General features: G+C 39.5%; 1 protein-coding gene across 1 annotated transcript in view; it reads left to right on the plus strand.

Annotated features, from left to right (window-relative positions):
* Positions 1-25,534, plus strand: part of LOC107283624 — a 69,039-nt gene that overhangs the window by 22,108 nt on the left and 21,397 nt on the right. Inside the window, exons 5-8 of the mRNA XM_029283270.1 lie at positions 8-2,146; positions 4,227-4,904; positions 12,744-13,586; positions 19,965-20,882. Coding sequence (XP_029139103.1) covers positions 8-2,146; positions 4,227-4,904; positions 12,744-13,586; positions 19,965-20,882 — 4,578 coding nt within the window. The remainder of the gene's footprint in view (positions 1-7; positions 2,147-4,226; positions 4,905-12,743; positions 13,587-19,964; positions 20,883-25,534) is intronic.

Consider the following 25,534-nt stretch of genomic DNA (forward strand, 5'->3'; position numbering starts at 1 on the left):
CCTGCAGAATGGGATCTTGTTTGTAAATTCCCGGATAGACAGGGAGGAGCTGTGTGCCAAGACTGCAGACTGTGTCCTTCATCTGGAGGTGATTGTGGAGAAACCTCTGAGGTTCTTCCATGTGGAGGTGGAAGTCAAAGACATGAATGACAATGCTCCAGTCTTCTCTGCCAGGGAACAGATCCTGAGCATGGCTGAACTCACAACAGCATCTGGTACCCGATTCCCTTTAGAGGCAGCCTCTGATGCTGATATTGGTACTAATGCTCTGTTAACCCACAGGCTCAGCCCAAACAAATATTTTGCTCTTGATACAGGAAATGATGAAGATGGGAGTAAATCTATAGTACTTGTATTGAAGGTTCCACTTGACAGGGAGGAGAGCTCTGTGCATCATTTAGTACTGACAGCCACTGATGGGGGTGAACCAAAACTCACAGGAACTGTTCAGCTGGGCATCAATGTGCTGGATATTAATGACAACCCTCCTGTATTTAATCAATCTGTTTATAGGATAAAATTGCTAGAAAATATTGCTAGTGAATCATTAGTTATTACTCTGAACGCTACAGACTTAGATGAGGGGATTAATAGGGAAATCTTGTATTTTTTTAGTAATAAAGTACCTACACATGTCTCAGAGCTATTTAGTATAAATTCTGATACTGGGAAAATCAGAGTTATTGGAAAATTGGATTATGAAGAAAGTATGTTCTATGAACTTCCAATTGTAGCAGAAGATAAAGGCAATTCTCCATTATTTGGACACTGTAAAGTTCTCATTGAAGTGTTGGACATGAATGACAATATTCCAGAATTATCTGTGAATTCTCTTTCTGTGCCATTGCCAGAGGACTCCCCTCCAGGGACTGTGGTAGCCATCCTCAGTGCTACTGACAGAGATTCTGGCACCAATGGACAAATTAACTGTTTCCTCTTTCCCCCTGGAGTACCCTTCAAACTCGAGTCCACATTCAAGAACTACTACTCCCTGACTGTTGGCGCAGTCCTAGATCGAGAGCAGGTGGCTGAGTACAGGATGGTTGTGACAGTGGAAGATCAGGGCGTTCCACCCCTGTCTTCTAGCATCAGCCTCTTAGTACCTATCAGTGACATAAATGATAATGCTCCAACTTTCCCACAGCCCTCCTACACAGTCTTTGTGAAGGAGAACAATCCCCCTGGTGCTCACATCTTCACAGTATCTGCCTCGGACCCAGACGTAGCTGAGAATGCCCTGATCACCTATTGGATAGACGAGAAACTGTGGCCATTGTCAAGCTACATCTCTGTACATTCGGAGAGTGGAAAACTCTACGCTCTGCAGTCCTTGGACTATGAGGAGTTGAAACTGCTGGAGTTCCAGGTGAGAGCCAAGGATGCTGGAATGCCCTCCTTGTGTGGCAATGCGACTCTTCAGGTCTTTGTGCTGGATGAGAACGACAATGCACCTGCCGTGTCAGGATCATCAGAACAGAACCTGATTCTTCTAGTGGTCCCCGTGATGCCTGGGCATATTGTAGGCAAGATCCATGCCTTGGATGCGGATTCTGGCTACAATGCATGGCTCAGGTATGAACTGGTTGAAGAAAGTAGTGTTCCATGGTCTGTGGGCCAGTATAGCGGTGAGGTGAGTACCAAATATCCTCTGGAGGAGTCAGAAGGAGGCAAAATCCAGAGTGTTCTGGTTTTTGTGAAGGACCATGGGAAGCCTCAACTCTCAGCCACAGCCACATTGAGTGTGTCACTGGTGACAAGTGGTCAGACAATCAAAACGGATATTAATCTTCGAAGGTCAGGGGAGAGCTTTGTGCCCCTGGTGGACTCGATCAACGTCTATCTGATCATTGCCATCTGCTCTGTTTCCAGCCTCTTCTTGCTGGCCACTCTCATCTACATGGCCCTGCGATGCCACTGCAAGGCAAAGGAATCCATGGTTTATGGCCCTGGCATGGCCACCCTGGTCTGTGCCAGTGAAGTGGGCAGCTGGTCCTATTCCAATCGCCACAGCCACATCCTGGCAGGGGTGAGCACAGAGGCTGGTGCCAAGAGCGACCTCATGATTTTCAGTCCCAACATTCCTGTCTTTTCAGATAATGGGGAACTAATCAATGGGGTTGATGTGCCCCCAGATTCTGCTAAAAAGGTGAGTCCAGCTCTTAGAGTCCTTCTCCTCTGCTCAGCCTCCTATTTTAATTCTTATCATTTAGGATTAGTCTTGGGACAATGTTGTTTTTGAATTGTTAGGTTTTGGCACTGATGGCAAATAAATTGATTTACAAAATACTTTTTTTATAAAAATATTTTTCCAATTTGAGTAGCTATAGAAAGGTGCAAAGAACGTTTGTCAATTTCCTGAAAGTAAATAGACATTAATGAATGTTTTTTCTATTGTTGATAATTTTGTTATTTGATGAATCAATTCTCAACGTTTTGTGACAATATTTATGGCTAGCATAAATGGCAAATGTTAAAACTTTATTAGTCTGCTAGATGACACAGAACATTACTTGAAAGTTTGTTTGGGGGAGTTTATATGTTGTTAATATATTGCTGGAAATTTAGAAATAAAGTATAATATTGTAAAGGAGTTAATATTGGATAGAAATAATACATTTATAATAAGAAATTATAACTGATAACTAGATAGCCCTTTTACTAGAGTGATCAAAGATCACCTTGTACTAGCGCTCTCTAATCCAAACTGGAATGGCCATCTCAGTTTAATAACCATTAGGTGGATTCTTTTATCCTGTTTTTATTGCGATGTTTGCAGTGTTACACATTTTGAGATTGGAAGGAATCAAGTGATGTTCCCAAACCAAGGTCCCTCCTAATCCTTACATTCTATAATTCTCTTCAAATCTTTGAGAGTGGCATCAACTTAGCATGTTTTGGGAGTGGGGAAGGATTATGTCAGGGGTCTTCAAACTTGGCCCTTTTTTGACTTGTGGACTTCAACTTCCAGAATTCCTCAGCCAGCATGCCTGGCTGAGGAATTCTGGGAGTTGAAGTCCACAAGTCATAAAAGGGCCAAGTTGAAGACCCCTGGATTATGTCATATTAAAACCCAGGTCTTTATCTTATGTAGCTGAACGAATAATCTGACAGAATCGATGAAGTATGAGGGGATTGAAGTAGAAAAATCCTTGCAACCTTCAACAAAATAAGATTTGGGGATCTAAGGTTTTGACAGCTCAGCAGTGTTTCCCAACTTTGTCAAGTTGTAGATGTGTGGTCCTGAGCTTCCCAAATTCTCAGCAAAGGGCAGCTGACAGGGAAATCTGAGCCTGCAAGCCTACATAGCTGAAAATGATGGAGCTCAGGGATACCTCTTGTATTCTGAGAGGCTCATGGAGCAATTAAGCAGTAAAGGCTAAAAATCTGGTTGGATTTTTCAAGAACATGTCAAATGGGGACTTTATTTGTTTAATCAGACATTTTTCTCAGCACAGATGTGCTTTGCCTGTCCTTTACTTCTGTGAGGTATTTTCATCTTTGCAGTCTATTTTATAAGCCTGGGATTTTTTTAGTGGTCCCCCATATATGTACTCAGAGTCCAGCCATCCTTTTACGTTCTTCTGATCAGCCAAGGTCAGCTGGGTGTTTCATCATTTTACTGGAATTGTAGGAATAGTACATTTTACCAAGGCATTTGACAAAGTACATTGTAACTTTCTGATTAGTAAACATGTGAAATGTGGACCTGATTCCTTGGTAACTTGAAATATGTATTGAAAGAATACTGATCAAAAATTCACAGAATCATAGGAATGCAAGGGACCTTGGAGGTTTTCTAGTTTAGCCCCCTGCTCAAGTCCGGAGACCATATACCATCCTGGACAAATAGATGTTCAGTCTGTTCCTGAAGAGATACAGTGATGGAACAGCAATAGCTCCAGGAGACAAACTATTTACTTGATTAATTGTTCTTACTGTCAAATGTCATTGCTGAAGAAGCTTCTTGGATGAGAAGTGAAACGTCTTCTAAGAAAAACAAAGTCCAGTTGCCTCCTGAAAAAGCACTTTTGGGACAGGCCCATCCAATCTTCTTACACTGGGAACCATGAAGAAAAATAAATTATTCCCACCTAACAGACCCCCCTTTTTATATCTTTAAAGCGGTCGAAAGACTTCTTTTAAACTGGATACCTCTAAAATTGTATTTTATTTCTCTTGGATCTGATGAGTGCCATAAGGTTATCTGGAACCTTATTTCGGATCAGGAAAATGAACTCGCAAAGGACGATGAACCAACAATTTCAGAATTGTATTTATATTTCACGCACTTCTTCATGTCAATAATGCAAGACACTCTACTGAAGCTGGAAAGCAAGAAAATTCTTGCATGTGATTTTCACATTATCATGTGTAAGCTGCATGATTCTTTGCAAAAAAAATACGATGAGCAGTTTTTTGGAATGAAAGTTTTACTTGCCTTACGTAAAAAACATTTGCCTGAGAATGCCGTGCAAAAGTTCAAGAAAGAAGCCATCGTGTATCAAAGAGCCATTGCGTACCTAGAAAAGTGGTATAATTTCACCAATTCAGTATATGAGACGCTAAATTGTTTCAATCTAATTGATCGCAATAATCCTCCAACTTTAGAAGAAATGACGAACATCTGGTTATTATCACCATGGCGAGAAGAACTTCCACCCAACACTCTCTTCGATAAAATTTCTGCCTTAAAAGAAGTTTATGTTCATCTGCAGGGCGATTCATCCCTTGAAAAGTGGACGTACTTTTTCAAGAAAGAGCCAGCTCCGAGTTTACTGAAACTGTTCCAGTATTGTGCATCAATTCCGGTATCAAATGCAAACGTTGAACGAATTTTCAGTGTCATGGGAAATTTGTGGACTGACGAACGTAACCGACTGCTTGTACCATCAGTTCAAAGTGAAGTTTGTATATTTTTTAATATTTCTCAACGTTGTACTGAAATTAAAGATAATAAGGAATTTGTGTTTCTTAACTAGTTTCGACGCGTCAGTTTATTTTTTATGTGTGCTGTCGTTTCATTTTACATTAAATTATAAAATGTATAATAATATTATATAAACTACAAAACTTAAAATTCATTTCAAAACTTCACTTTATTTTAATACGTGTTAAAATGTTTGTAAGAAAATATATAATTTAATTGTAAAATTTTTTTTTACTTTTTTTACTACTTAACCCCCCCCCCCCGCTTGTCCGCTATTTTTGGGAAGCAGACCTGGCAACCCTAGTGTAACAGCCTCTCAAGTACTGTTGGCTCTCACAGCTATTATGTCACCACTAATCCTTCTCTTTAATGGAGTAGATGTACCAAGATTTCTCAACTGTTCGTCATACATATATACGTATATACTTGTGTGTGTGTGTGTGTGTGTGTATACAAACACACACACACACACACAACACTAAACTGGCAGGAATAGCCAACATCCAGAAGATAGGCTCAAGATCCAGATGGATCTCAACATGGGCCCTATCTAACAAAATGAAATTCATGTAGAGAAAATTAAGGCAAGTAAGAGCAAATGTACAGAAAGGATTAGGTGAAACCTGGCACAAGAGTAGCCACTATGAAAGCGATCTTGAAGTCCTAGTGGACAACCACTTAAATATGAGCCAGCTGTGTGCAGTAGCAGCAGCCAAAAAAGCCAATTAGCAGTGGGATAGAATCAACATCACGTGAAGTACTAGTACTGCGTTATAAAGCCATAGTAAGACCACACTTAAAATATTGTATCCAGTTTTGGTCACCATATTATAAAAAAGATGTAGAGACTCTGGAAAGAGTGCAGAAAAGAGCAGCAAAGATGATTAGAGGGCTGGAGGCTAAAGCATATGAAGAATGGTTGCAGGAATTGGGTATGTCTAGTCTAATGAAAAGAAGGACTAGGGGTGACATGATAGCAGTGTTCCAATATTTGAAGGGCTGCCGCAAAGAAGAGGGAGTCAACTTATTTTCCAAAGCACCAGAGTGCAGGACAAGAAACAATGGATGGAAAGTAATCAAGGAGAGAAGCAACCTAGAAATTGCCTAACAGTGAGAACAATTAATCAGAGGAATGGCTTGCCTTCAGAAATTGTGGGTGCCCCATTAGTTGAGGCTTTTAAGAAGAGATTGAACAGCCACCTGTCTAGAATGGTATAGGGGCTCCTTTTTGAGCAGCGGGTTGAAGTAGATGACCTCCAAGATCCCTTCCAACTCTGTTATTCTGTTTGATATTATCAGTTCTCACAATATAGATGCTATCCCTTTGTTGATGCAGCTTAGGACTGCATTGGCATTTTTGGCAGCTGCAATACAATATTGGCTCATACTTAAGTGGCGGTCCATTAGGACACCAAGATCTCTTTCACAATTATTATTGTTGAGCCAGGTACCGACTATTCCATATCTGTGCATTGGGTGTTTCTTGCCCAAGGGAAAGACCTTGCTTTTCTCACCACTGAACTGCATCTTGTGGATAGGACCCATGGCTCAAGTCTGTCAAGATCCTGAATCTTGAGTCTATCTTCCAAAGAATTAGCAACTCATCAAACTGAAGACAAGTATGTAGAGTCAAACTTCTGTGGCTAATATTTGATGGTAGATCCCATGAGTCCCAACTTTACATGGCTAAATTTGTTTTTCTTTTTAACAGTTTAGGGGAGGGATTGAGTGGGAGAAAGAGAGAGCACAGAAGAAAATAATATTTAAAACAAAGGAAAAAAGAAAATAATAATATACTTGAAACTTTAATACTTAATCCTCAATTATATAGTAATATAAAATCTACCAGTCTTTATATTATGTATGTAAAGATGATAAATCCATATTTCTTAATATGATGATGAATTCACCTTTTTGCATATAATTCTAAATATCTTCAATCCATATTTCTCTTTCCAAAACCATTGTAAGAAAATTACAAGTGTTAAACCAAAATGCGGTAATAGTGGGTCAAGCCTAAATCATGCGGATATGTGTGTCCTTCAATATTTTGTCTTATTTCGATATGATTGCTGCATGCAATAGTATAACTATGAATGCACATCTTCAAAGTATTGTAAATGGTAAGTTCAGCGCGAGAGAGAAATCTGTTTTATTAAAAACAGCTTCTTTAGTAAGATCTATTTTGATACCATGTTGAAAGAAAAGTGTGATTGTTTTGTTAATTGTTGATGCTGTTGGAGCATGATCAAATATTACTATATCTTTATCTATCCAATGATATAAGAATAGGAATATTAAAGAATAATTGAGAACAAGCGTGATTTTATTTTTTATTTTTAATTATTTATTTGCTAGGACAGATGAAAAAGTCACCATATATCCATCATCTTATAGTACTTTCCATGTACATGACTTAAACTGAGTTGGGATAGTATTATGAGCTACAAAGACTCTTAAACCTTGTTTCTTTATTTTTATTTTAATTGTCATATTGGTATGCTTCCATTTTTATTCCAATCATAGGATCATAAAGCCTTTAAAATGGCAGTACACGTAACGATATAAAACAATAAGACATCCTCAATAAATTTAAAACATTCATAATAAACAATAAACTTTAAAATATCCATGGTAGAAAATAACTAGAACAATGTGGTCAAAATATACTAAACCCTACAGCAACTGTCCCATGACAATTATACCACGTTTTACAGTTTACAGTTATCAAAGTAGTAGCAAGATGACTTACTGGAGACTCTCTGGCATATTCGGGCATTGTTTTCTAAAAGATTGTCATAGTTAACCTAATATTCAAAGGGAGATTGGGTTTGGCTAGTCTAAAGAAAAGAAGAAACAGGGGTGACATGATAGCAGTATTCCAGTATCTCAGGGGCTGCCACAAAGAAGAGGGGGTCAAATTATTCTCCAAAGCATCAGAGGGCAGGACAAGAAACAATAGTTGGAAACTGACCAAAGAGAGAAGCAACCTGGAATTAAGGAGAAACTTCCTAACAGTGAGGATAATTAACCAGTAGAACAGCTTGCCTTCAGAAATCGTGGGTGCTCCATCACGGGAGGTTTTTAAGAAGAAACTAGGCAGTCACTTGTCTGAAGTGGTATAGGTATAGGTTCTCCTGCTTGGACTAGAAGACCTCTAGTCTAAAGATTGCTCATTCATGTTGGGGTTATGATAAAAAAAACCCACCTGGTTTCAGTCTGGACTTGTGGGATTATCAGGAACTTCTCCCACGATATATGCACTAGATTGAGTGATTCTGACTAGAACAGGAGGCTTTGAATATACCTAGGTACCAAGCTATATATGGTTACTCATTCTTCCCTACAAGAGAGTTATAGAAGAGACAGTTGCTGCTATCCAACAGCATGGATAGACAATGTTTGTGATATAGTACCAGATGACTGGGCCCCTTGGGTTGAATAGCTGAAGATCTTTTGGAGTACTAAGGGTATTTTTGGTGTCTCTGGATGAAAGCATGCAGGATACTAAACTGCTGATTTAGGAGGAGAAAATTCAAAGTCTGAAGACAGACTTAAGCAGGAACATGGAACATAAGAAGCAAAAACACCGAGAAAAAGGAAATGTATCAACCACATTATAGGCATTAGAAAACTGAAACAAAGTGCAATGGAACATGTTTAATCAAGACGATGACATGGCTGACTACTTAGGATATGAAAAACAGAGCAATAAGAGTGTTGCCTTTATTATCAGGAGAATATAACAAGAGCAATACTTGGCTACACTGCAACCAGTGACAAAATAATATTAATTAGGCTTCATGGATAACCCTTTAATATGCTGATTATCTAAGATTATGTTCCCAAAACTGATGCAGAAAAAGAGGAGGTCAATAAGTTTTATGGTGAAATTGTGATTTGAATATTCAGTAGAACTTAGAAGCAAAATATGCTGCGTATGTATATTGGGTTGCAAAAGTTAGAAAAATTAAGGAAGAAAATAGAATTGGACTCCATGGCTTAGAAAATGGAAATGAGGTGGGAGAACCACACATCAATTTCTGTCAGTCCAAAGGATTCTTCTTTGCTAATACTATCTTCAACAAAACACACACACACCTCTCTCTCTATATATATACAGTATATACATAGACAGATATATTTTGCAGAAATTGAATTGACTATATTATTGGTACGAAGAAGTAGAAGAGCTCAGTTTATAAGAACAAAGGTGTGGCCAGGGACTAACCATAGCATTTCAAAGGAGAACTTCCAGAATTGCTTTGAACTGTGGAATAAACAGTTCCATAGAACAAAAAATAGAAATTTCCCAGAAAGAATCCAGAACCAAGAAATACAAAGATGTCAGGGTAGAAACCTAACAAGGAATTTTAGAGAAGTCTTAGAAGAGACAAGAAGCAATATTATAAGATCTGTAACAATATTGAAGACAGAAATAGACTTGGGGAAATAAAGGAAAGTGTTCCAAAAGTCTTCAAACTCAGAAGGAGGTTCAAACCTTGAATTAATATAATAATGGACAGATAATAATTGACTGAAAAATCAAAGAAAAATGAAAGGAGTCATAGCAGTTTTCCTGCTGTTTTTAAGAAGCCTTCACTGGATCCATCTGTACTTGAGCATTTTAGACCAGTCTCCAAAACAAGATTTTTTGAGAAGGTGTTGTGGCTGTCATAACAGAAGGTCCCGGAGGAAACCGATTATTTGGATTCCTTTCAGATTTCAGATCTGGATATAACACAGAGAGATCATTGGCCTGACTGATGCCTGACCTCTGGCAGAACTGAGATGAAGGTAATGCAGTCATACTGGTTCTTCTTGACCTCTCACCAGATTTTCATGGGCTCAACCCAGATAAATTTATGGCTGAGAGTTTCTGAGGCTGTTTCATTTTTACAGGTATGCTTAATTAATGATCCAAAGTTATGGCTGTTGCAGTGCCCCCTTGTCACTTGATTGTTATCTGGGCATTTGGCAATCCAATCCCCTTCATGATTGGTTGTCCATTGCCCTGTAATAATATGATCACCATCTGAAACCTTCCCTGCCGGCTTCTCCAGAAAGTCAATAGGGAAGCTGGCAAGGAAGGTCAAAAGCCATTACTGCCTGTTGCTAGAACTCTCCCCTGTTTCTGAGAGCTGACTGAAATAGGTCCATCTCAAAATCCAAGCAGGATTTTGGCATGCAGTGTTTACCGTGTGGGGCCCAGCAGCCGGCTTCCAGAGAAAACTTTCATTTCTGGAGACTGGCTATAAACTCCCAAATCACCATTACCAAGCAGAGGTCCCTAATCACATTATTTTGGCTAGGACTCTATAGAAATGTCATAGACCCAATTCAGCCAGATAAGAAACGTCACAATAATCCCAAAGATGCTTTTCAAAAGACAACTGGACTTTCTTTGTTTTTTCTTGAAAATGTTTCACTTCTCATCCAAGAAGCTTCTTCAGTTCATGGATGAGAAGGGAAACATTTTCAAGAACAAACAAAGTCCAGTTGCTTTTTGAAAAGCACCTTTGGGACAACCACAACCTGGATAATTGAGAATCTCCATAGACATTATAGAGATTAATTAAGCTATATGAAATAACTGATTGCCTATAATGCAAGTTTGTCTTCTACCTGCAGTGATTCAAATGCTTAGTTTCCACTTTGTCATGAATTAACAAGTTCTTTATGTAGCTCTTGGTGGCGTTGAAGCTGATTGTTAGGAGCAGAACCACAATAATTGAAGTCCCTTATATCACCCATGTGCCCAAGGGAACAAGCTATCTTTGGGGCTGACAGACAAATCACCCATGAATTCTTGCTTGGAGCCCTTGCTAAATTTGTAGATAATGCCAAAGACTCAAATGACATAAGAATGGACATCTTTACTGAGAATCGTGATCACCTCTGAGGTGGATTCATGCTGGGCTTTTGGGATAATGGAGCTGGAGTGGACAGGTGTACATCCAAGCGCTTCAAGACTTGAGCAGAACAAGAAGTGAAGAAAGCAGAACATGTGCCTTGGATTGTGGAAGAGAAGGCACAAGAAACAGAAAACAAAGCCTATGCTTTAAAGTTGTGGCTGGGAGGAGACCTTACCAGGGAATCCAGTGTATGCTGAGTCAGCTTCAAGACGTAGCAATAACTATGTGCAGAGAGGCAGATGTTAAAAAGATGATCAGGGAGGCAAAACAGCAAGCACTAAAGGAGCCAAAAGAATTGAACCTCATTTTTGGTGTGAACATAGAGCAACGGCATCTGGATAGGATGTTTTGTCTACAATTGCAGTCAGTTGATTAAGATGTATGAAAAGGCGGGCTCACAGCTGGAAGGTGACATGGCATGTGGTGGAGTTGTGGGGTAGTGGATGTCCCCTCCCTTGTTTTCGACCTATACACAACAAGAAAATCTTTGCAGATGCAAAAGAATATCGGCACTTGTTAAAAACAATGGGAGAGCATTTGGCTCAATATTGGAAGGATATTGAATTTGCTCAGAAAGGCATTAGCAAGTTTTGGGATGACTTTGGCTACCAATCTGCAAAGCAGCTCCCATCAAACAAATTGCATTACAAAGGTGGAGAGCCATAGAGATCCCAACCACTATTCAATGTGACGTATGTTTGAAATGGCAAACACTCCCATTCCAACTCAGTTCCGTGGAGCAAGAAAATTATTGTTGAGTGTTAACATAAATGCCAGCATTGGCTCTTGGCTTATTTTTCACAGATAGCCTAATGAAACCTTTAACTTGTTTTCTTGGTCACAGGGTGGAGGAGATGGAACACTGGACAATTACTATCTTTTACAAGCACAAACATTTCTTGTTGATGGTTTCTACATTCAGGCTACTCTACCTAAGCAATAAAAAACTACAGTAAAGGTTTTTGAAAAACAAAAACAGATAAACCCTCTAGATCAGGCGTGTCAAACTCACAACGTCACATGACGTGTGGTAATGTATGAAAAATAAAGGTACAAATTCCTTCATGATGGTTAGATGTTTAGTAGGTGTGTGTGTGTGTGTGTATAAAGGAAAAAAAATGAAAAATTCTTATGTGAGGTTATTTAGCGACATTAAGTCATTTGAAATAAAAAAGTAAAGTTTGAATTTCACTATCTTTTCTGTCTCAAAAGATTTAGTACAAGATTATATAAACTGAACAGGGGTCATATGAAATACACAGATTAGATTAATTGCAACATATAATTTACTTCAGGAATAAGCCACTTAAGACATCACATGAGTTTTGAGAACTTGCTTTTTAAATTTGCCTAAAAAGTTCAAGAGCTGCATATCCAGCCAAGATCTCAGAAATAAAACTGGAAAAGTACTTCTGCTTTCATAGCATTTGAATAACCTTATGCGGTTCTTTGGAATTAATGTTACATGTTTGTGATCTTGGTCAATTCAAATGGTTTGCAACTAATTCAACTTCCCCTCACTTGTCTGGTGCTCCTCTATTGGGAACAATGGGAAAGATGGCCAGAGAAGCAGACAAATATCCATTCCATTCCATTTCATGAAAGCACCAAGGGATGAATATAAGATCTAAATTAATATAATAGTTAAAAAACAAAAGGAAAACTACACATCAGAGATACATAAAGGAACAGCAAGCCCTCAAAGGAAAAAAGTATCACAGACGCTGAATAAAGAATGGAGGTCTGTTTCTCCATTTTGAAACGCGGTCACAAGAGGTCGCTGTTTCCTAAGGAAAGCCTCTAAGTGAAACTGAAAATGCAGAGCCCCTCCCTTAAAGGGACCGACATTCCTTCCAGCCAGATCCACNCCATTGTCAAGCTACATCTCTGTACATTCGGAGAGTGGAAAGCTCTATGCTCTGCAGTCCTTGGACTATGAGGAGTTGAAACTGCTGGAGTTCCAGGTGAGAGCCAAGGATGCTGGAATGCCCTCCTTGTGTGGCAATGCGACTGTTCAGGTCTTTGTGCTGGATGAGAACGACAACACACCTGCCGTGACAGGATCATCAGAAGAGAACCTGATTCTTTTAGTGGTCCCCGTGATGCCTGGGCATATTGTAGGCAAGATCCATGCCTTGGATGCGGATTCTGGCTACAATGCGTGGCTCAGGTACGAACTGGTTGAAGAAAGCAGTGTTCCATGGTCTGTGGGCCAGTATAACGGTGAGGTGAGTACCAAATATCCTCTGGATGAATCAGAAGGAGGCAAAATCCAGAGTGTTCTGGTTCTTGTGAAGGACCATGGGAAGCCTCAGCTCTCAGCCACAGCCACCCTGAGTGTGTCACTGGTGACAAGTGGTCAGACAATCAAAACGGATATTAATCTTCGAAGGTCAGGGGAGAGCTTTGTGCCCCTGGTGGACTCGATCAACGTCTATCTGATCATTGCCATCTGCTCTGTTTCCAGCCTCTTCTTGCTGGCCATTCTCATCTACTTGGCCCTGCGATGCCACTGCAAGGCAAAGGAATCCATGGTTTATGGCCCTGGCATGGCTACCCTGGTCTGTGCCAGTGAAGTGGGCAGCTGGTCCTATTCCAATCGCCACAGCCACATCCTGGCAGGTGTGAGCACAGAGGCTGGTGCCAAGAGTGACCTGATGATTTTCAGTCCCAACATTCCTGTTTTTGCAGATAATGGGGAACTAATCAATGGGGTTGATGTTGCCCCAGATTCTGCTAAAAAGGTGAGTCTAGCTCTTGGAGTCCTTCTCATCTGCCCAGCATCCTATTTTAATGGTTATCATTTAGAATTATGTCTTGGGACAATGTTGTTTTTGAATTGTTATCTTTTGAGACTGATGGTAAATAAATTTAGAAATTTACAAATCACTAATACTTTTTTTATGAAGAAATATTTTTCCAATTTGAGAAGCTATAGGAAGATACAAAGAAAAGTTTGTACTTAATTGACAGTAAGTGAATCTGTCTTATAATGACACTAAACCTAAATAGACTCTTCACCTGATATAATCATTTTGCCATGCCAAACTATTTTTTATCTTTGTCTTGTTTACAGGCGGACATTACTGAATTATTTTTCTTTTGTTGATAATTTTATTATTCAATGAATCAGTTCTCAATGTGATGCCTCTTTTTGTGACAATATTTATGGCTAGCATAAATTGCAAACCTTAAAACTTCATTAATCTGCTAGATGACACAGAACTTTATTTGTAAGTTTGATGTCAATTTAGTATGTGTTTTTGGAGTGAGAAAGGATTATGTCACATTAAAACCCAGGTCTTATGTAGCTGAACGAATAATCCAAGAGAATAGATGAAGTATGAGGGGATTGAAGGAAGGAAATCCTTGCAACCTTCAACAAAATATGATTTGGGGATCTAAGGTTTTGACAGCTCAGCAGTATTTCCCAACTTTGTCAAGTTGTAGATATGTGGTCCTGAGCTTCCCGAATTCTCAGCAAAGGCAGCTGACAGGGAAATCTGAGCCTGCAAGCCTACATAGCTGAAAATGATGGAGCTCAGGGATACCTCTTGTATTCTGAGATGCTCATGGAGCAATTAAGCAGTAAAGGCTAAACATCTGCTTGGTTTTTCAAGAACATGTCAAAAGGGGGCTCTATTCATTTAATCAGACATTTTTTTCAGTACAGATGTGCTTTGCCAGTCCTTTGCTTCTGTGAGGTTTTTTTTTTTTTTAATCTTCACAATCTATTTTATAAGTCTGGGATGTCTTGGTGGTCCCCCATCTACATACAGTTCAGCCATGTTTACTTTCTTGAGATCAGCCAAGGTCAGCTGGGTGATCTCTTACTCTAAGAGTTATTCAACTTACTGAAATTGTAGGAATGGTATGAACATCTATAACATACTGATTTCACCAAGTCATTAGACAAAGTATACTGTAACTCAGGGGTCCTCAAGCTTTGCTGGCTAAGGAATTCTGGAAGTCCACAAGTCTTAAAGTTGCCAAGGTTGAGGACCCCTGCTGTAACTTTCTGATTAATAAGCTTGTTAAATGTGAACCTGATACCTTGCTGATTCAATGAATCTATAGCTGAGTTGAAATATGCATTGAAAGAATACTGATCAAAAACTCATAGAATCACAGGGCTTCAAAGGATCTTGGAAGTCTTCTAGTCTAGCCGGCTGCTCAAGGTAAAAGACCACATACCATCCTGGACAAATAGTTGTCGAGTCTATTCCTGAAAAGCTATAGCAATTGAGCACTCACAACTCCAGGAGGCAACTTTTTCCCTTGATTAATTGTTTTCATTGTCAGGAGATTTTTCCTTAGTTGGATCTCCCTTTAATATGTTTCCACCCATACTTCTTGCTTTCTAGTACTTTGGAGAATAAGTCCATCCTGTCTTCTCTGTGACAGACCATCAAGTAATGGAAATCTGCTTGATGTCATCCCTAGTCCTTCTCTTCATTAGACTAGGCATACCCAAACCCTGCAACCATTCATTGCATACTTTCGTCTCCAGTCTCCTAACGATCTTTATTGCTCTTTCCTGCACTTTCTTTTTTCCCTGCTGATTAACCATGGATTATCCACAGCCTAATGTGGGTTTGGCCAAGGGGTGAAACATGGTTTTCCATGAAAGTTGAAGGACTAGGGGTGACATGATAGCCGTGTTTCAATATCTAGAGGCCTGCCATAAAGAAGAGGGATTCAACTTATTCTTCAAAGCACCCAAAGACAGAACAAGAAGCAATGGATGGGAACTAATTAAGGAGAGAATCAACCTAGAAATAAGCAAACATTTCCTGACAGTTAGAATAATTAATCAGTGGAATGGCTTGCCTCCAGAAATTGTGGGTGCTCCATCACTGGAAGTTTTAAAGAAGAGACTGGACAGGCATTCGTCTGAAATGGAACGGAGTCTCCTGCTCAAACATGGGGTTGGACTAGAAGATCTCCAACATTCCTTCCAACTCTATTATTCTGTTATTCCTTTGTAGAGTGTTAACATCTTTTTTGTATCCTGGCGACCAAAACTGGATATAGTATTTTAAGTGTGGTCTTAGAAATGCAGTATCAAGTTGACCTAGCACTTCATTTTATCTTGACTCTGACCCTCTCTTCATGCAGCCTAGGACTGCATTCGGGGTTTTTTTTAATGACAGCTGCAAGACACTGCTGGCTCATATTTACATGATTGTCCACTAGGACAGGACTTTTTAACCTTTTCACAGATTGTACCACTTTTAGGACATGACAATATTTGAGTACCACCAGTGCTTAGCAAGGTGTCAAAAACTTGACGACTAAAAAAAAAAGGGGGAGGGGGTTACTGATTAGATTCATTTGTTGTTATAGAAATGGCTAGTTTATAATATTATGGAAAAGTAAAAAGTTGAGGTTCAATCTTAATGCTTCCTTCATACTGCAACAGAGGAAGTCTGTTCTTTTTCCCTTCTCCCCCTCAGTTTTCCCCCCTTTTTCCTCCCCACTGTGTCCTACTATTTGCTTTTGTATTTTTGTATTTTATTCTATAATCTAATAAAATATTACAAACTATAGAAAAAAGGAAAAAAGTACCAGTTTTAATTTCTTTGGTGGCTGTTCCTTTGCTGAATCACTTTCCCTTTGCACTGACAAATGTATGATGAATTTATCCATGTTTATTAATATACACCACTACCAGCTAGTTCAGGGGTCTTCAAACTTGGCACTTTTAAGACTTGTGGACTTCAACTCCCAGAATTCCTCAGCCATCATGGCTGGATGAGGAATTCTGGGAGTTGAAGTCCACAGATCTTAAAGTTACTAAGTTTGTAGATCCCTGAGTTAGCTGGTCAGCCCTTCTTAGCTCTCCTTCCACAGTGTAGTAAGAATGTAACCCCCCCCCCCCCCGATCCCTTCCCTATACCCTTAAAGATACAGGAATCAAGTGCAAAGCAAGAAAGGTTCACAAAATAAAGAAATACATAAACTCCGGGTTTTTTTTCTCTTTAAGCTGCCTCAGGCGTGTCGTGTCACAATGTTGCAACCAACCCGAGACTGAAAGGCTCTGGCAATTGTGAAAAGCTTTTAAACTAAGCCTGTTTACCTTCAAAGAAAACTTTCTAAAAGCCATAGACCAGACATGTCAAACTTGCGATGTCACGTGACGTCGCACGACGTATCAGAGCTTTTTCTCCATTGCCGTCAATGGGGTGGGCGCAGTTTCCTGGTGACATGTCCGGTCTGCAGGCCAGCAGTTTGACACCCCTGCCATAGACAGACTCAAGATAAGGGGGTAAAACTACATTTGTTTAAAGGGATTAAACCTACGGAAGTCAACACTTTGGACTCATTGCTAGCCTAAAATACAGACTAAAATATTCCAATAACCAAAGCACACAAAGGAGCCTCTGAATTACAAAATGCTGTAAAAACTGTACAAAAATCAAGCTGCCAGCTGATCCAGAACTAAATAAACCCACCTCCTTTCCGACATGCTGGCTTTTCATTTCATCAGCGCTGATTGCATTCTCCTGGCTGGAGAAAACAACTAGGGGACCTTTTCTTCCAGCAACAGCTGCTTCTTCTTCTCTGTCCCTGTTTCCTCCCTGCCTACTGACCTCTCCTTTTCTTTCCCGGTTGTCTTTTTTTCCCCTTTCCCGCCCAAACCACCTTTTATAGCCTCTCCTCTCCCCCCCTTTTCTTCAGTTCACCTCCAGCTCCCATGCTGCTTCTGGAAGCACCAATCATCTGGAGCAGGTGTGTCAAACTGCCAGCCCATGGGCTGGACGCGTCACGAGGAAACCACACCCACCCCATTGCTGGCAATGGGGAAAAAGCTCCGATACGTTGCGTGACGGTGCAAGTTTGACATGTCTAATCTGGAGCCAATCAGCTGGAGCCCTGCCGGCTCCTGGGGCTTCTGCTGAGCCCAGACAATCCTGCAGCTGCAGCTGCCTCTCCCTCAGGCTTGGGTCGCTTCAGCTCTTTCCCCTCCCCTGCTACACTTGGCTAGCAGTCACGTACCACCTGCCACGTGGCAAAGTACCACAGGTGGTACGTGTACCACCGGTTGAAAAGCCGTGCACCAGGACACCTAGATTCCTCTCACAGTTACTGCTGTTGAGCCAGGTACCCCCTATTCTATATCTGTGCATTAGGTTTTTCTTGCCTAAGTGTAAGACCTTTTCTTGCCACTGAATTGCATTTTGTTGGATAGGGCCCAGTGTTCAATTCTGTCAAGGTCTTTCTAGATCTTGAGCCTATGTTCTACAGTGTTGACTATTTCTCACAGCTTGGTGTTGTCTGCAAATTCTGGCTACAATGTGTGGCTTAGGTATGAACTGATTGAAGAAAGCAGTGGTCCCCTTATGTAAATTCTTTATGTTGAAGAGTACAGACCCTAAGACAGAAGTTTGAGATAGCCCACTATGTGCTTCCCTCCGTTTATATGTAGTTCCATTAAGAACTACAGTTGAGTGCAGTTGGTTGGCCAGTTAAAAATCAATTTGGTAATTTTTCTATCTTACTGAGAAGTGGGCTGTGGTCTACTTTGTCAAATGCCTTACTGTATAAGTCAACTATGTCCACAGTATTTCCCTCATCCACAAGTTTAGTGACTTTGTGAAAAAAAATGCAAGAAGTTTTGTTTGGCATGATCTGCTGGCTTCTGGGTTTCTAAGTGTTTGCAGATTTATTGCTTGATTATCTTTTTCAAGATCTTCTCAGTTATTGATATCAGGCTGGTGTGTAGTTTCTTGGATCCATTCCACCCCCCCCCCCAGTTTGAACATTGGAACAACATCGGCTCTTTTCCAGTCCTCTTGTAATTCACACATGCTCCAGAATCTTTGAAAGATATGGTTCAGTGGTTCCAAGATCATGTCTGCCAGCTCCTTCAGAATTTTGAGATTTAATCCATCTTGTGATTTGGACTTATCTAGAATGGTCAGGTGTTCTTTTACCATTGTGTTGCCTATTTTGACTTTTATTCTTAGTCTATCTTTTATGGTACTGCTTTTGATAGGTGGACTATTTTTCCCTTTTATGTAAAGAAAAAGGAAAAGATGCAAAGAATGAATTAAGCATTTTCACTTTCTCCCTGCTGCCCATCACCTCCTTGCCATCTTCTCCCATTTATGGACCAGTTGTTTTCTTGTCCTTTTTCTTGTTTTTCACTTGTTGAAAGAAATGTTGAAAGATTTACATGTTGAAAGAAATATTAGACATAGCCAGTTCCCTCAACCATTCATCATATGGTTTAGCTTCCAGTTTCTTAGTCATCTTTGCTGCTCTCCTCCGCACTCCTTCTAGAGTTGCAACATCTTTTTTGTATTGTGGTGACTTGAATTGCATGCAATATTCCAAGTGTGGCCTTACTGGTGTGCTATTAAGCGGTATTATCACTTCTTGTGATCTTGATGATGTCCCTCTGTTTGATGCATCATAGGATTGCAACGGCTCTTTTGGCAGCTGCAGCACACTGCTGGCTCATACTTGAATAGGTCCACTAGGACACCTAGATCCCTCTCACAGTTAATACTGTTGAGCCAAGCACCACCTATTCTGTACCTGTGCATTTGTTTTTTCCTGAGTGCAGGACCTTACTTTTTTCACTGCATCTTGTTGGAAAAAGCCCAGTGCTCGAGTCTGTCAAGATCCTTCTGGATCTTGAGCCTCTCTTCCAAAGAGCTAGTAAATCATCAAACTGAAGGCAAGTATCTAGAGTGAAACTTCTGTGGCAGTAGATCCCAAGGCTTGCAACTTTACATACTAAATTTATTTTCGGTTTTGTCATTTTAGGAGAGGAAAGGAGGGAGGGAATATATTAGAAAAGTATACTTAAAACAAAGGAAAAATGGAGAAAAGGAAACAGACAACTATACTTGAAATTTAATAATCAATCCTTGATTATATAGAGTCACATAATATTGACCAGTCTTTATATCACGTAAATAAAGATAAATCTCTATTTCTTAATATAGTGAATTCAATTTTTTCACTATAATTCTAAATATCTTCAAACAGTATTTCTCTTTCCAAAACCATTGTAACAAAGTGACAACTATTAAACTAAAATGCAATAATAGTGAGGCAAGTCTAAAATCTGTATATGTGTGCCCTTCAATATTTTATCTTTTTTGGAACAGGACAATTACTATNTCACCTATTGGATAGACGAGAAGCTGTGGCCATTGTCAAGCTACATCTCTGTACATTCGGAGAGTGGAAAGCTCTATGCTCTGCAGTCCTTGGACTATGAGGAGTTGAAACTGCTGGAGTTCCAGGTGAGAGCCAAGGATGCTGGAATGCCCTCCTTGTGTGGCAATGCGACTGTTCAGGTCTTTGTGCTGGACGAGAACGACAATGCACCTGCCGTGTCAGGATCATCAGAAGAGAACCTGATTCTTCTAGTGGTCCCCGTGATGCCTGGGCATATTGTAGGCAAGATCCATGCCTTGGATGCGGATTCTGGCTACAATGCGTGGCTCAGGTATGAACTGGTTGAAGAAAGCAGTGTTCCATGGTCTGTGGGCCAGTATAGCGGTGAGGTGAGTACCAAATATCCTCTGGATGAGTCAGAAGGAGGCAAAATCCAGAGTATTGTGGTTCTTGTGACGGACCATGGGAAGCCTCAGCTCTCAGCCACAGCCACTCTGAGTGTGTCACTGGTGACAAGTGGTCAGACAATCAAAGCGGATGTTCAACTCTCCAAGTCAGGAGAGAGCTTCATGTCTCTGGTGAATTCAATCAACATCTATTTGATCATTGCCATCTGCTCTGTTTCCAGCCTGTTCCTGTTGGCTGTTTTTGTTTATATGGCTCTACGATGTCAGTCCAAGGCAAAGGAATCCATGGTTTATGGTCCTGGCATGGCCACCCTGGTCTGTGCCAGTGAAGTGGGCAGCTGGTCCTATTCCAATCGCCACAGCCACATCCTGGCAGGGGTGAGCGCAGAGGCTGGTGTCAGGAATGATCTTATGATTTTCAGTCCCAACATTCCTGTTTCTGCAGATAATGGGGAACATAGAAATGGGAGTGAACTGCTTCCAGATACATCTAGAGAGGTAAGTTATCCTGCTTGAAATTCTTTCAACTTGATATTTTCCTACTGCCAATTTTGGAACAGTGTTACTACAATATATGTTCCATAATTTTATCATAGATAATTTTTATAAAAATTCATTGATGAAAATCTGTTAATAGTTTGTTTTCTAACTTAAGTAACTCTTTTACATACGCCTAGTAGTCTTTCTGATTAAATATTTTTGAAATGGGAGTGGCCACAAATAGATCTTAAGTTTTTTTATAGTCAGCCAATTTTTTCTACTCTTCTACTCCATTAAAAGAAATATATTCATTGTCTGCCTGATTCTTTAGTTTGTAATTCATCTATGAATCTCGAAATGGGAGTCTAGTGCATACTGTACTGATTTTCCTTTCGTCGATGCACTGATTCTTTAATGAATGGAATACAAATTTTCAATTACGTTTTTTAAATATATTGTGTTTTTTAAGCACAGTTTGCAAACTTTTAAAAATGATTAAAACATTTGTTGTTGCGTTCTCACTTAGGACTTCCAATTAACCACTCATTTAGCAACCATTCAGAGTTATGATATCACTGAATGAGGAAACTTAACCACTGGTCCTCATAGTTGTGGCCATCGTAGTAGCATCTCTGCTGTGACTTGATCACATTTCTTGCACTTGGCAATGGGCCCTCAGTTATGATGGCTGCAATAACCTGAGGTTGTATGTTTGCTCTTTGTGCTCTTCACTATTAGCTTCTGACAAAGTCAGTGGGAAAGCTTGCAGGAAGTTGCTGATGGCCGGCCCCTGATACGGTGTGCTTAAGGACTCGGAGGGATTGGCTTAACGGCAGCATCTGGGACAGCTGCAACTGCTATCATAAGTTGAGGTGACCACGTGTGACACTGTCCTTTTCTGACCATGTAGCTTTTAGTGATGGGGTTGCTTGTCCCAACTACCACTGTTAAGCAAGGACTACCAGTATTGTGAAGTTCCTCACTGGCTGAAAAAAAATGATTCATCAACAACACTCATATTATATATGTTGACTAGACTATCATATTTCTGGAATAAAAGTCATCCAAGATTATGTTGCACAGGAAATAAATTTTTCTTCAATGTAAGTGGCCTTGTTAAAAATAAATGTTTCTTATAAAGGTTATTTAACAGAATAACAGAGTTGAAAGAAACCTTGGAGGTCTGAATTATGATACTGGATAGAAATTTTGAAATAGACATTTGAGGTTCATCAATCTGAATTCCTCCAAAGCTTTACACTCTATTCCTGTATTAAGCCTTTGCCCCCTCAAGTCCTCTGTGCTGCCTCACCATGCTAGGAAGTTGCTCCTGGGAGAGGAAGTGAAGAATTCCAGCAGTTTATTCCAAGGATATATAATCCCAGCAGGGTCAACAAGGTGTGAAGGTAATCCCATTTGCCCAGCTAAAGCAAGCAGGCTCCCATATGGGGCAACAATGACATAGGAAGATGCAGGAGGCTAATAATTACTTTAGCGATAAAGGCAAAGGCACAATTACATACTGTGGAGGAATATATCACTCTAGTATTCTACCAAAATTACCACATAGATAGAAAATATAAAGTGATAGACAATACAATGCCAGATGCCTCCAATTGAATGTCATTCAACAGGCTACTGAGGAAGAGCTGGGGATCTTTTAGAACATTAATGGTGTTTATGACATGACTAGATTAATGTTTTTAGGATGTCTAATTGCTGACGTTGCTATGCAAGAAAATAAAATCTGAAGCTGTAAAGACAGAATTATAGTGAGCACATGAAACATAGGAGTCATGACTATGGGAAAGTTTAAGATAGTGAAAGATGAAATTAATCAAGTACACATTGACATCTTAGGATCAGATAACTGAAATAGATCAGAACTGGACACTTTCAGTCAGAGGATCATACTATTTACTGCTCAGGACATGAAAGACAAGGAAGGAATCAGGAAGGTTAGAGTAAGAAAAGTACTTGGATAGAAAGCAGTCACAATAACTGAATAATTAGGCTTTGTGGAAAACCTTCTAATATGATCATCCAAGTTTAAGTTGCAGGCACTAGTGCAGAAAAAGAGGAGGTTGATGAATTTTATGGTCATGTTCAGACTGAAATAAACAATTCTAGTAAGATGTGTTGTTTATAGTTGGGGACTAGAATGTTACAACTGGAAATAATTAAGGAGGGTGATGTAATTGGACTGTGTGGCCTAGGAAACCAAAATGATGCAGGAGAACCACTTTTCAATATCTGCCAATAGAAAGATTTCTTCTTGGCTAACATAGTCTTCTAGCAGTCAAAATGATGCCTATATACATGAATATCATTCCATGGAGAACACAGACAATTGGAAGTTCCAAGTAAAATTCAAGTTCTAAGTAAAAAAGAAACCCAACCAGTTTCCATAATATAATCATAACCTACCATTTCAAGAAGAATATCCAGAATCACTTTGAAATTCTTAACCTCATTGATAAGGAAGCAGAGGAACTGTTTGAATGAAATCAAAGAAGTTGTTAAAGATGAATGTGAAAAGAGACTGCCAAAGACCAAGAAATATGAGAAAATATGGATATCAGAACTCTGGAAATTGCCAAAAAGGGAAGAGAAGTCAAGGGCAAGAAAAACAAATATGTCAGGAAGGAACTTAACAAGGAATTTCAAAAATGTATTAAAAGACACAAGCCATATTACAACAATGTATGCAAATATATTGTAGATGGAAACAGATGGAAAAACAGAAAAGTCTTCCAAAAGTTTTTCAAACTCAAAAGGAAGTTCTAGCATTGAATTGGTATGCTAATGGTACCAATAAACAGCGAGAAATTGATTCACAACAGATCAAACAAAGATGGAAAGAGTCCATTGAAATTCTTGCAAGAGAAATGTCTACATCCAAGATACTTAGAAAATATTCTTTACTTCTAAGAATCTCTAGTACTAGAAGATAGATCAGCAATACTGTATGTTCATTACAGATTTGGAAGGCTGCAGGAATATTTGGAGAATCTACAGAAATGCAGTAAGCAACAGAAGATGAATCTCTAAAGGTTCTAACAAAAACTATGGCCGCAACTATGGCCAATGTCAAAAAAAAAAAAGACTTAATAGAGTGGGTAAACCATCATACAACATCCTTTAATTCACATGTTAGGAAAATCATGTTTAAATAAATCTAATCTGACCCAGACTAGGAAAGGGAGATGCCAGATGTTCAATATGGCTTTAGAAAAGGCTGAAGAACAAGAGACATTATTGCTGATACGCTCTGGATAATTGAGAAAGCCAAAAAATACCAAAAAGAATATAGAAAAGCCTTCAGTTATGTTTAGCTGTGGAATGTGCTTAAGAAAATGAAATCTATATACAGGTCAGGAAGCCACAGTCTGGAAGGAGCAAGTTGATAATGAAGATTTTTGACCTGGGGATAGTAGATTTCATCTTTTAGGACTGACTATTAAGAAAAAGGAATATACAGTGAAAAAATATTCCCTTGCGATAGTATGTATCTTAGGAGACAGAACTATAGATTAGACAAAGGTCAGACAAATAGCAATTGAGTTCCCAGAAGCAATGGGGGTGTGACAGATGTCTCTCTAGTTTCTTGGATTGTAAAGGCAAGGGGGGGGGGGGAAATTGTACTTTCCAACTTGCAAGATATGTCATTCTTACAAGGTAAGCCAGATAAGAAGCATTTCCAGAAGTACTAGCTCCCATTTTATTATTAGGATACATTAACAGAATCTTGCAATTGTTGCAAGAAACATAGTGACTAGTGACTTAGAATGTCTTCTAGAATCACCTAAAAATTATTTTGGCAATATAACAGTGGTAAGAAATAACATTTTTTAGACTCAGCAAGAGCTTGGTGATGCTAATAAAATACTGTAACAGGCTAATCAATGAAAAGGACCAAAAATTACTACCCTTTAGAAATACAAATCAGTGCAGAAAATTAATTATCTATTTCACCAGTATATATGATTGCATTAGGTAAAACTGCTTCTTGTTCTCCACCTCATTAAGGTGGAGGTTCTGAATGATCACTTGTGAGGTTCAAAAAGGGGGTTAGGTGACCTATCTATGTAACATTTGTCACATTCTTAAGTATTCTCAGATACTTGCCTTTGTGCAATATTATTCACAGGATTATGGCAAAAAAAATGGGAATATACTTCTAAATTTAGAAAAGTGCCCTCAGTTAAAACAAATCCTATGTCCAATGGAAGACTGAGCCAGTCAATTTCTGTCTTGATATCAAATATATATTTCAGGAATAAAGTCAGTTAAGATATCACATGAGTTTGAGAACTTGCCTGCTTGTCATTTGCCTAAAAGGTTCAAGAGCTACATATCCAGCTAAGACTCAGACAGGTCATTAGAAAAGTAATTCTGGTCATAGCCCTCGAAGGAAAAAGAATTACAGGGGCTGAATAAACAATGGAGGTCTGTTTCCCCATTTTGAAACGCGGTCACAAGAGGTCGCTGTTTCCCAAGGAAAGCCTCTAAGTGAAACTGAAAATGCAGAGCCCCTCCCTTAAAGGGACCGACATTCCTGCCGGCCAGATCCACCAGGGAAATATCGAACAACACAGAGAAATCTCAACAAGCCAAGATCCAACCTATGAAAGCATTGCCAGTATGGCTGGGCTACGTGGGCTCCGCTC

Source organism: Protobothrops mucrosquamatus, unplaced genomic scaffold (assembly GCF_001527695.2).
Source record: "Protobothrops mucrosquamatus isolate PMUCROS unplaced genomic scaffold, P.Mucros_1.0 scaffold45, whole genome shotgun sequence".
In the NCBI taxonomy this organism is placed as follows: domain Eukaryota; kingdom Metazoa; phylum Chordata; class Lepidosauria; order Squamata; family Viperidae; genus Protobothrops; species Protobothrops mucrosquamatus.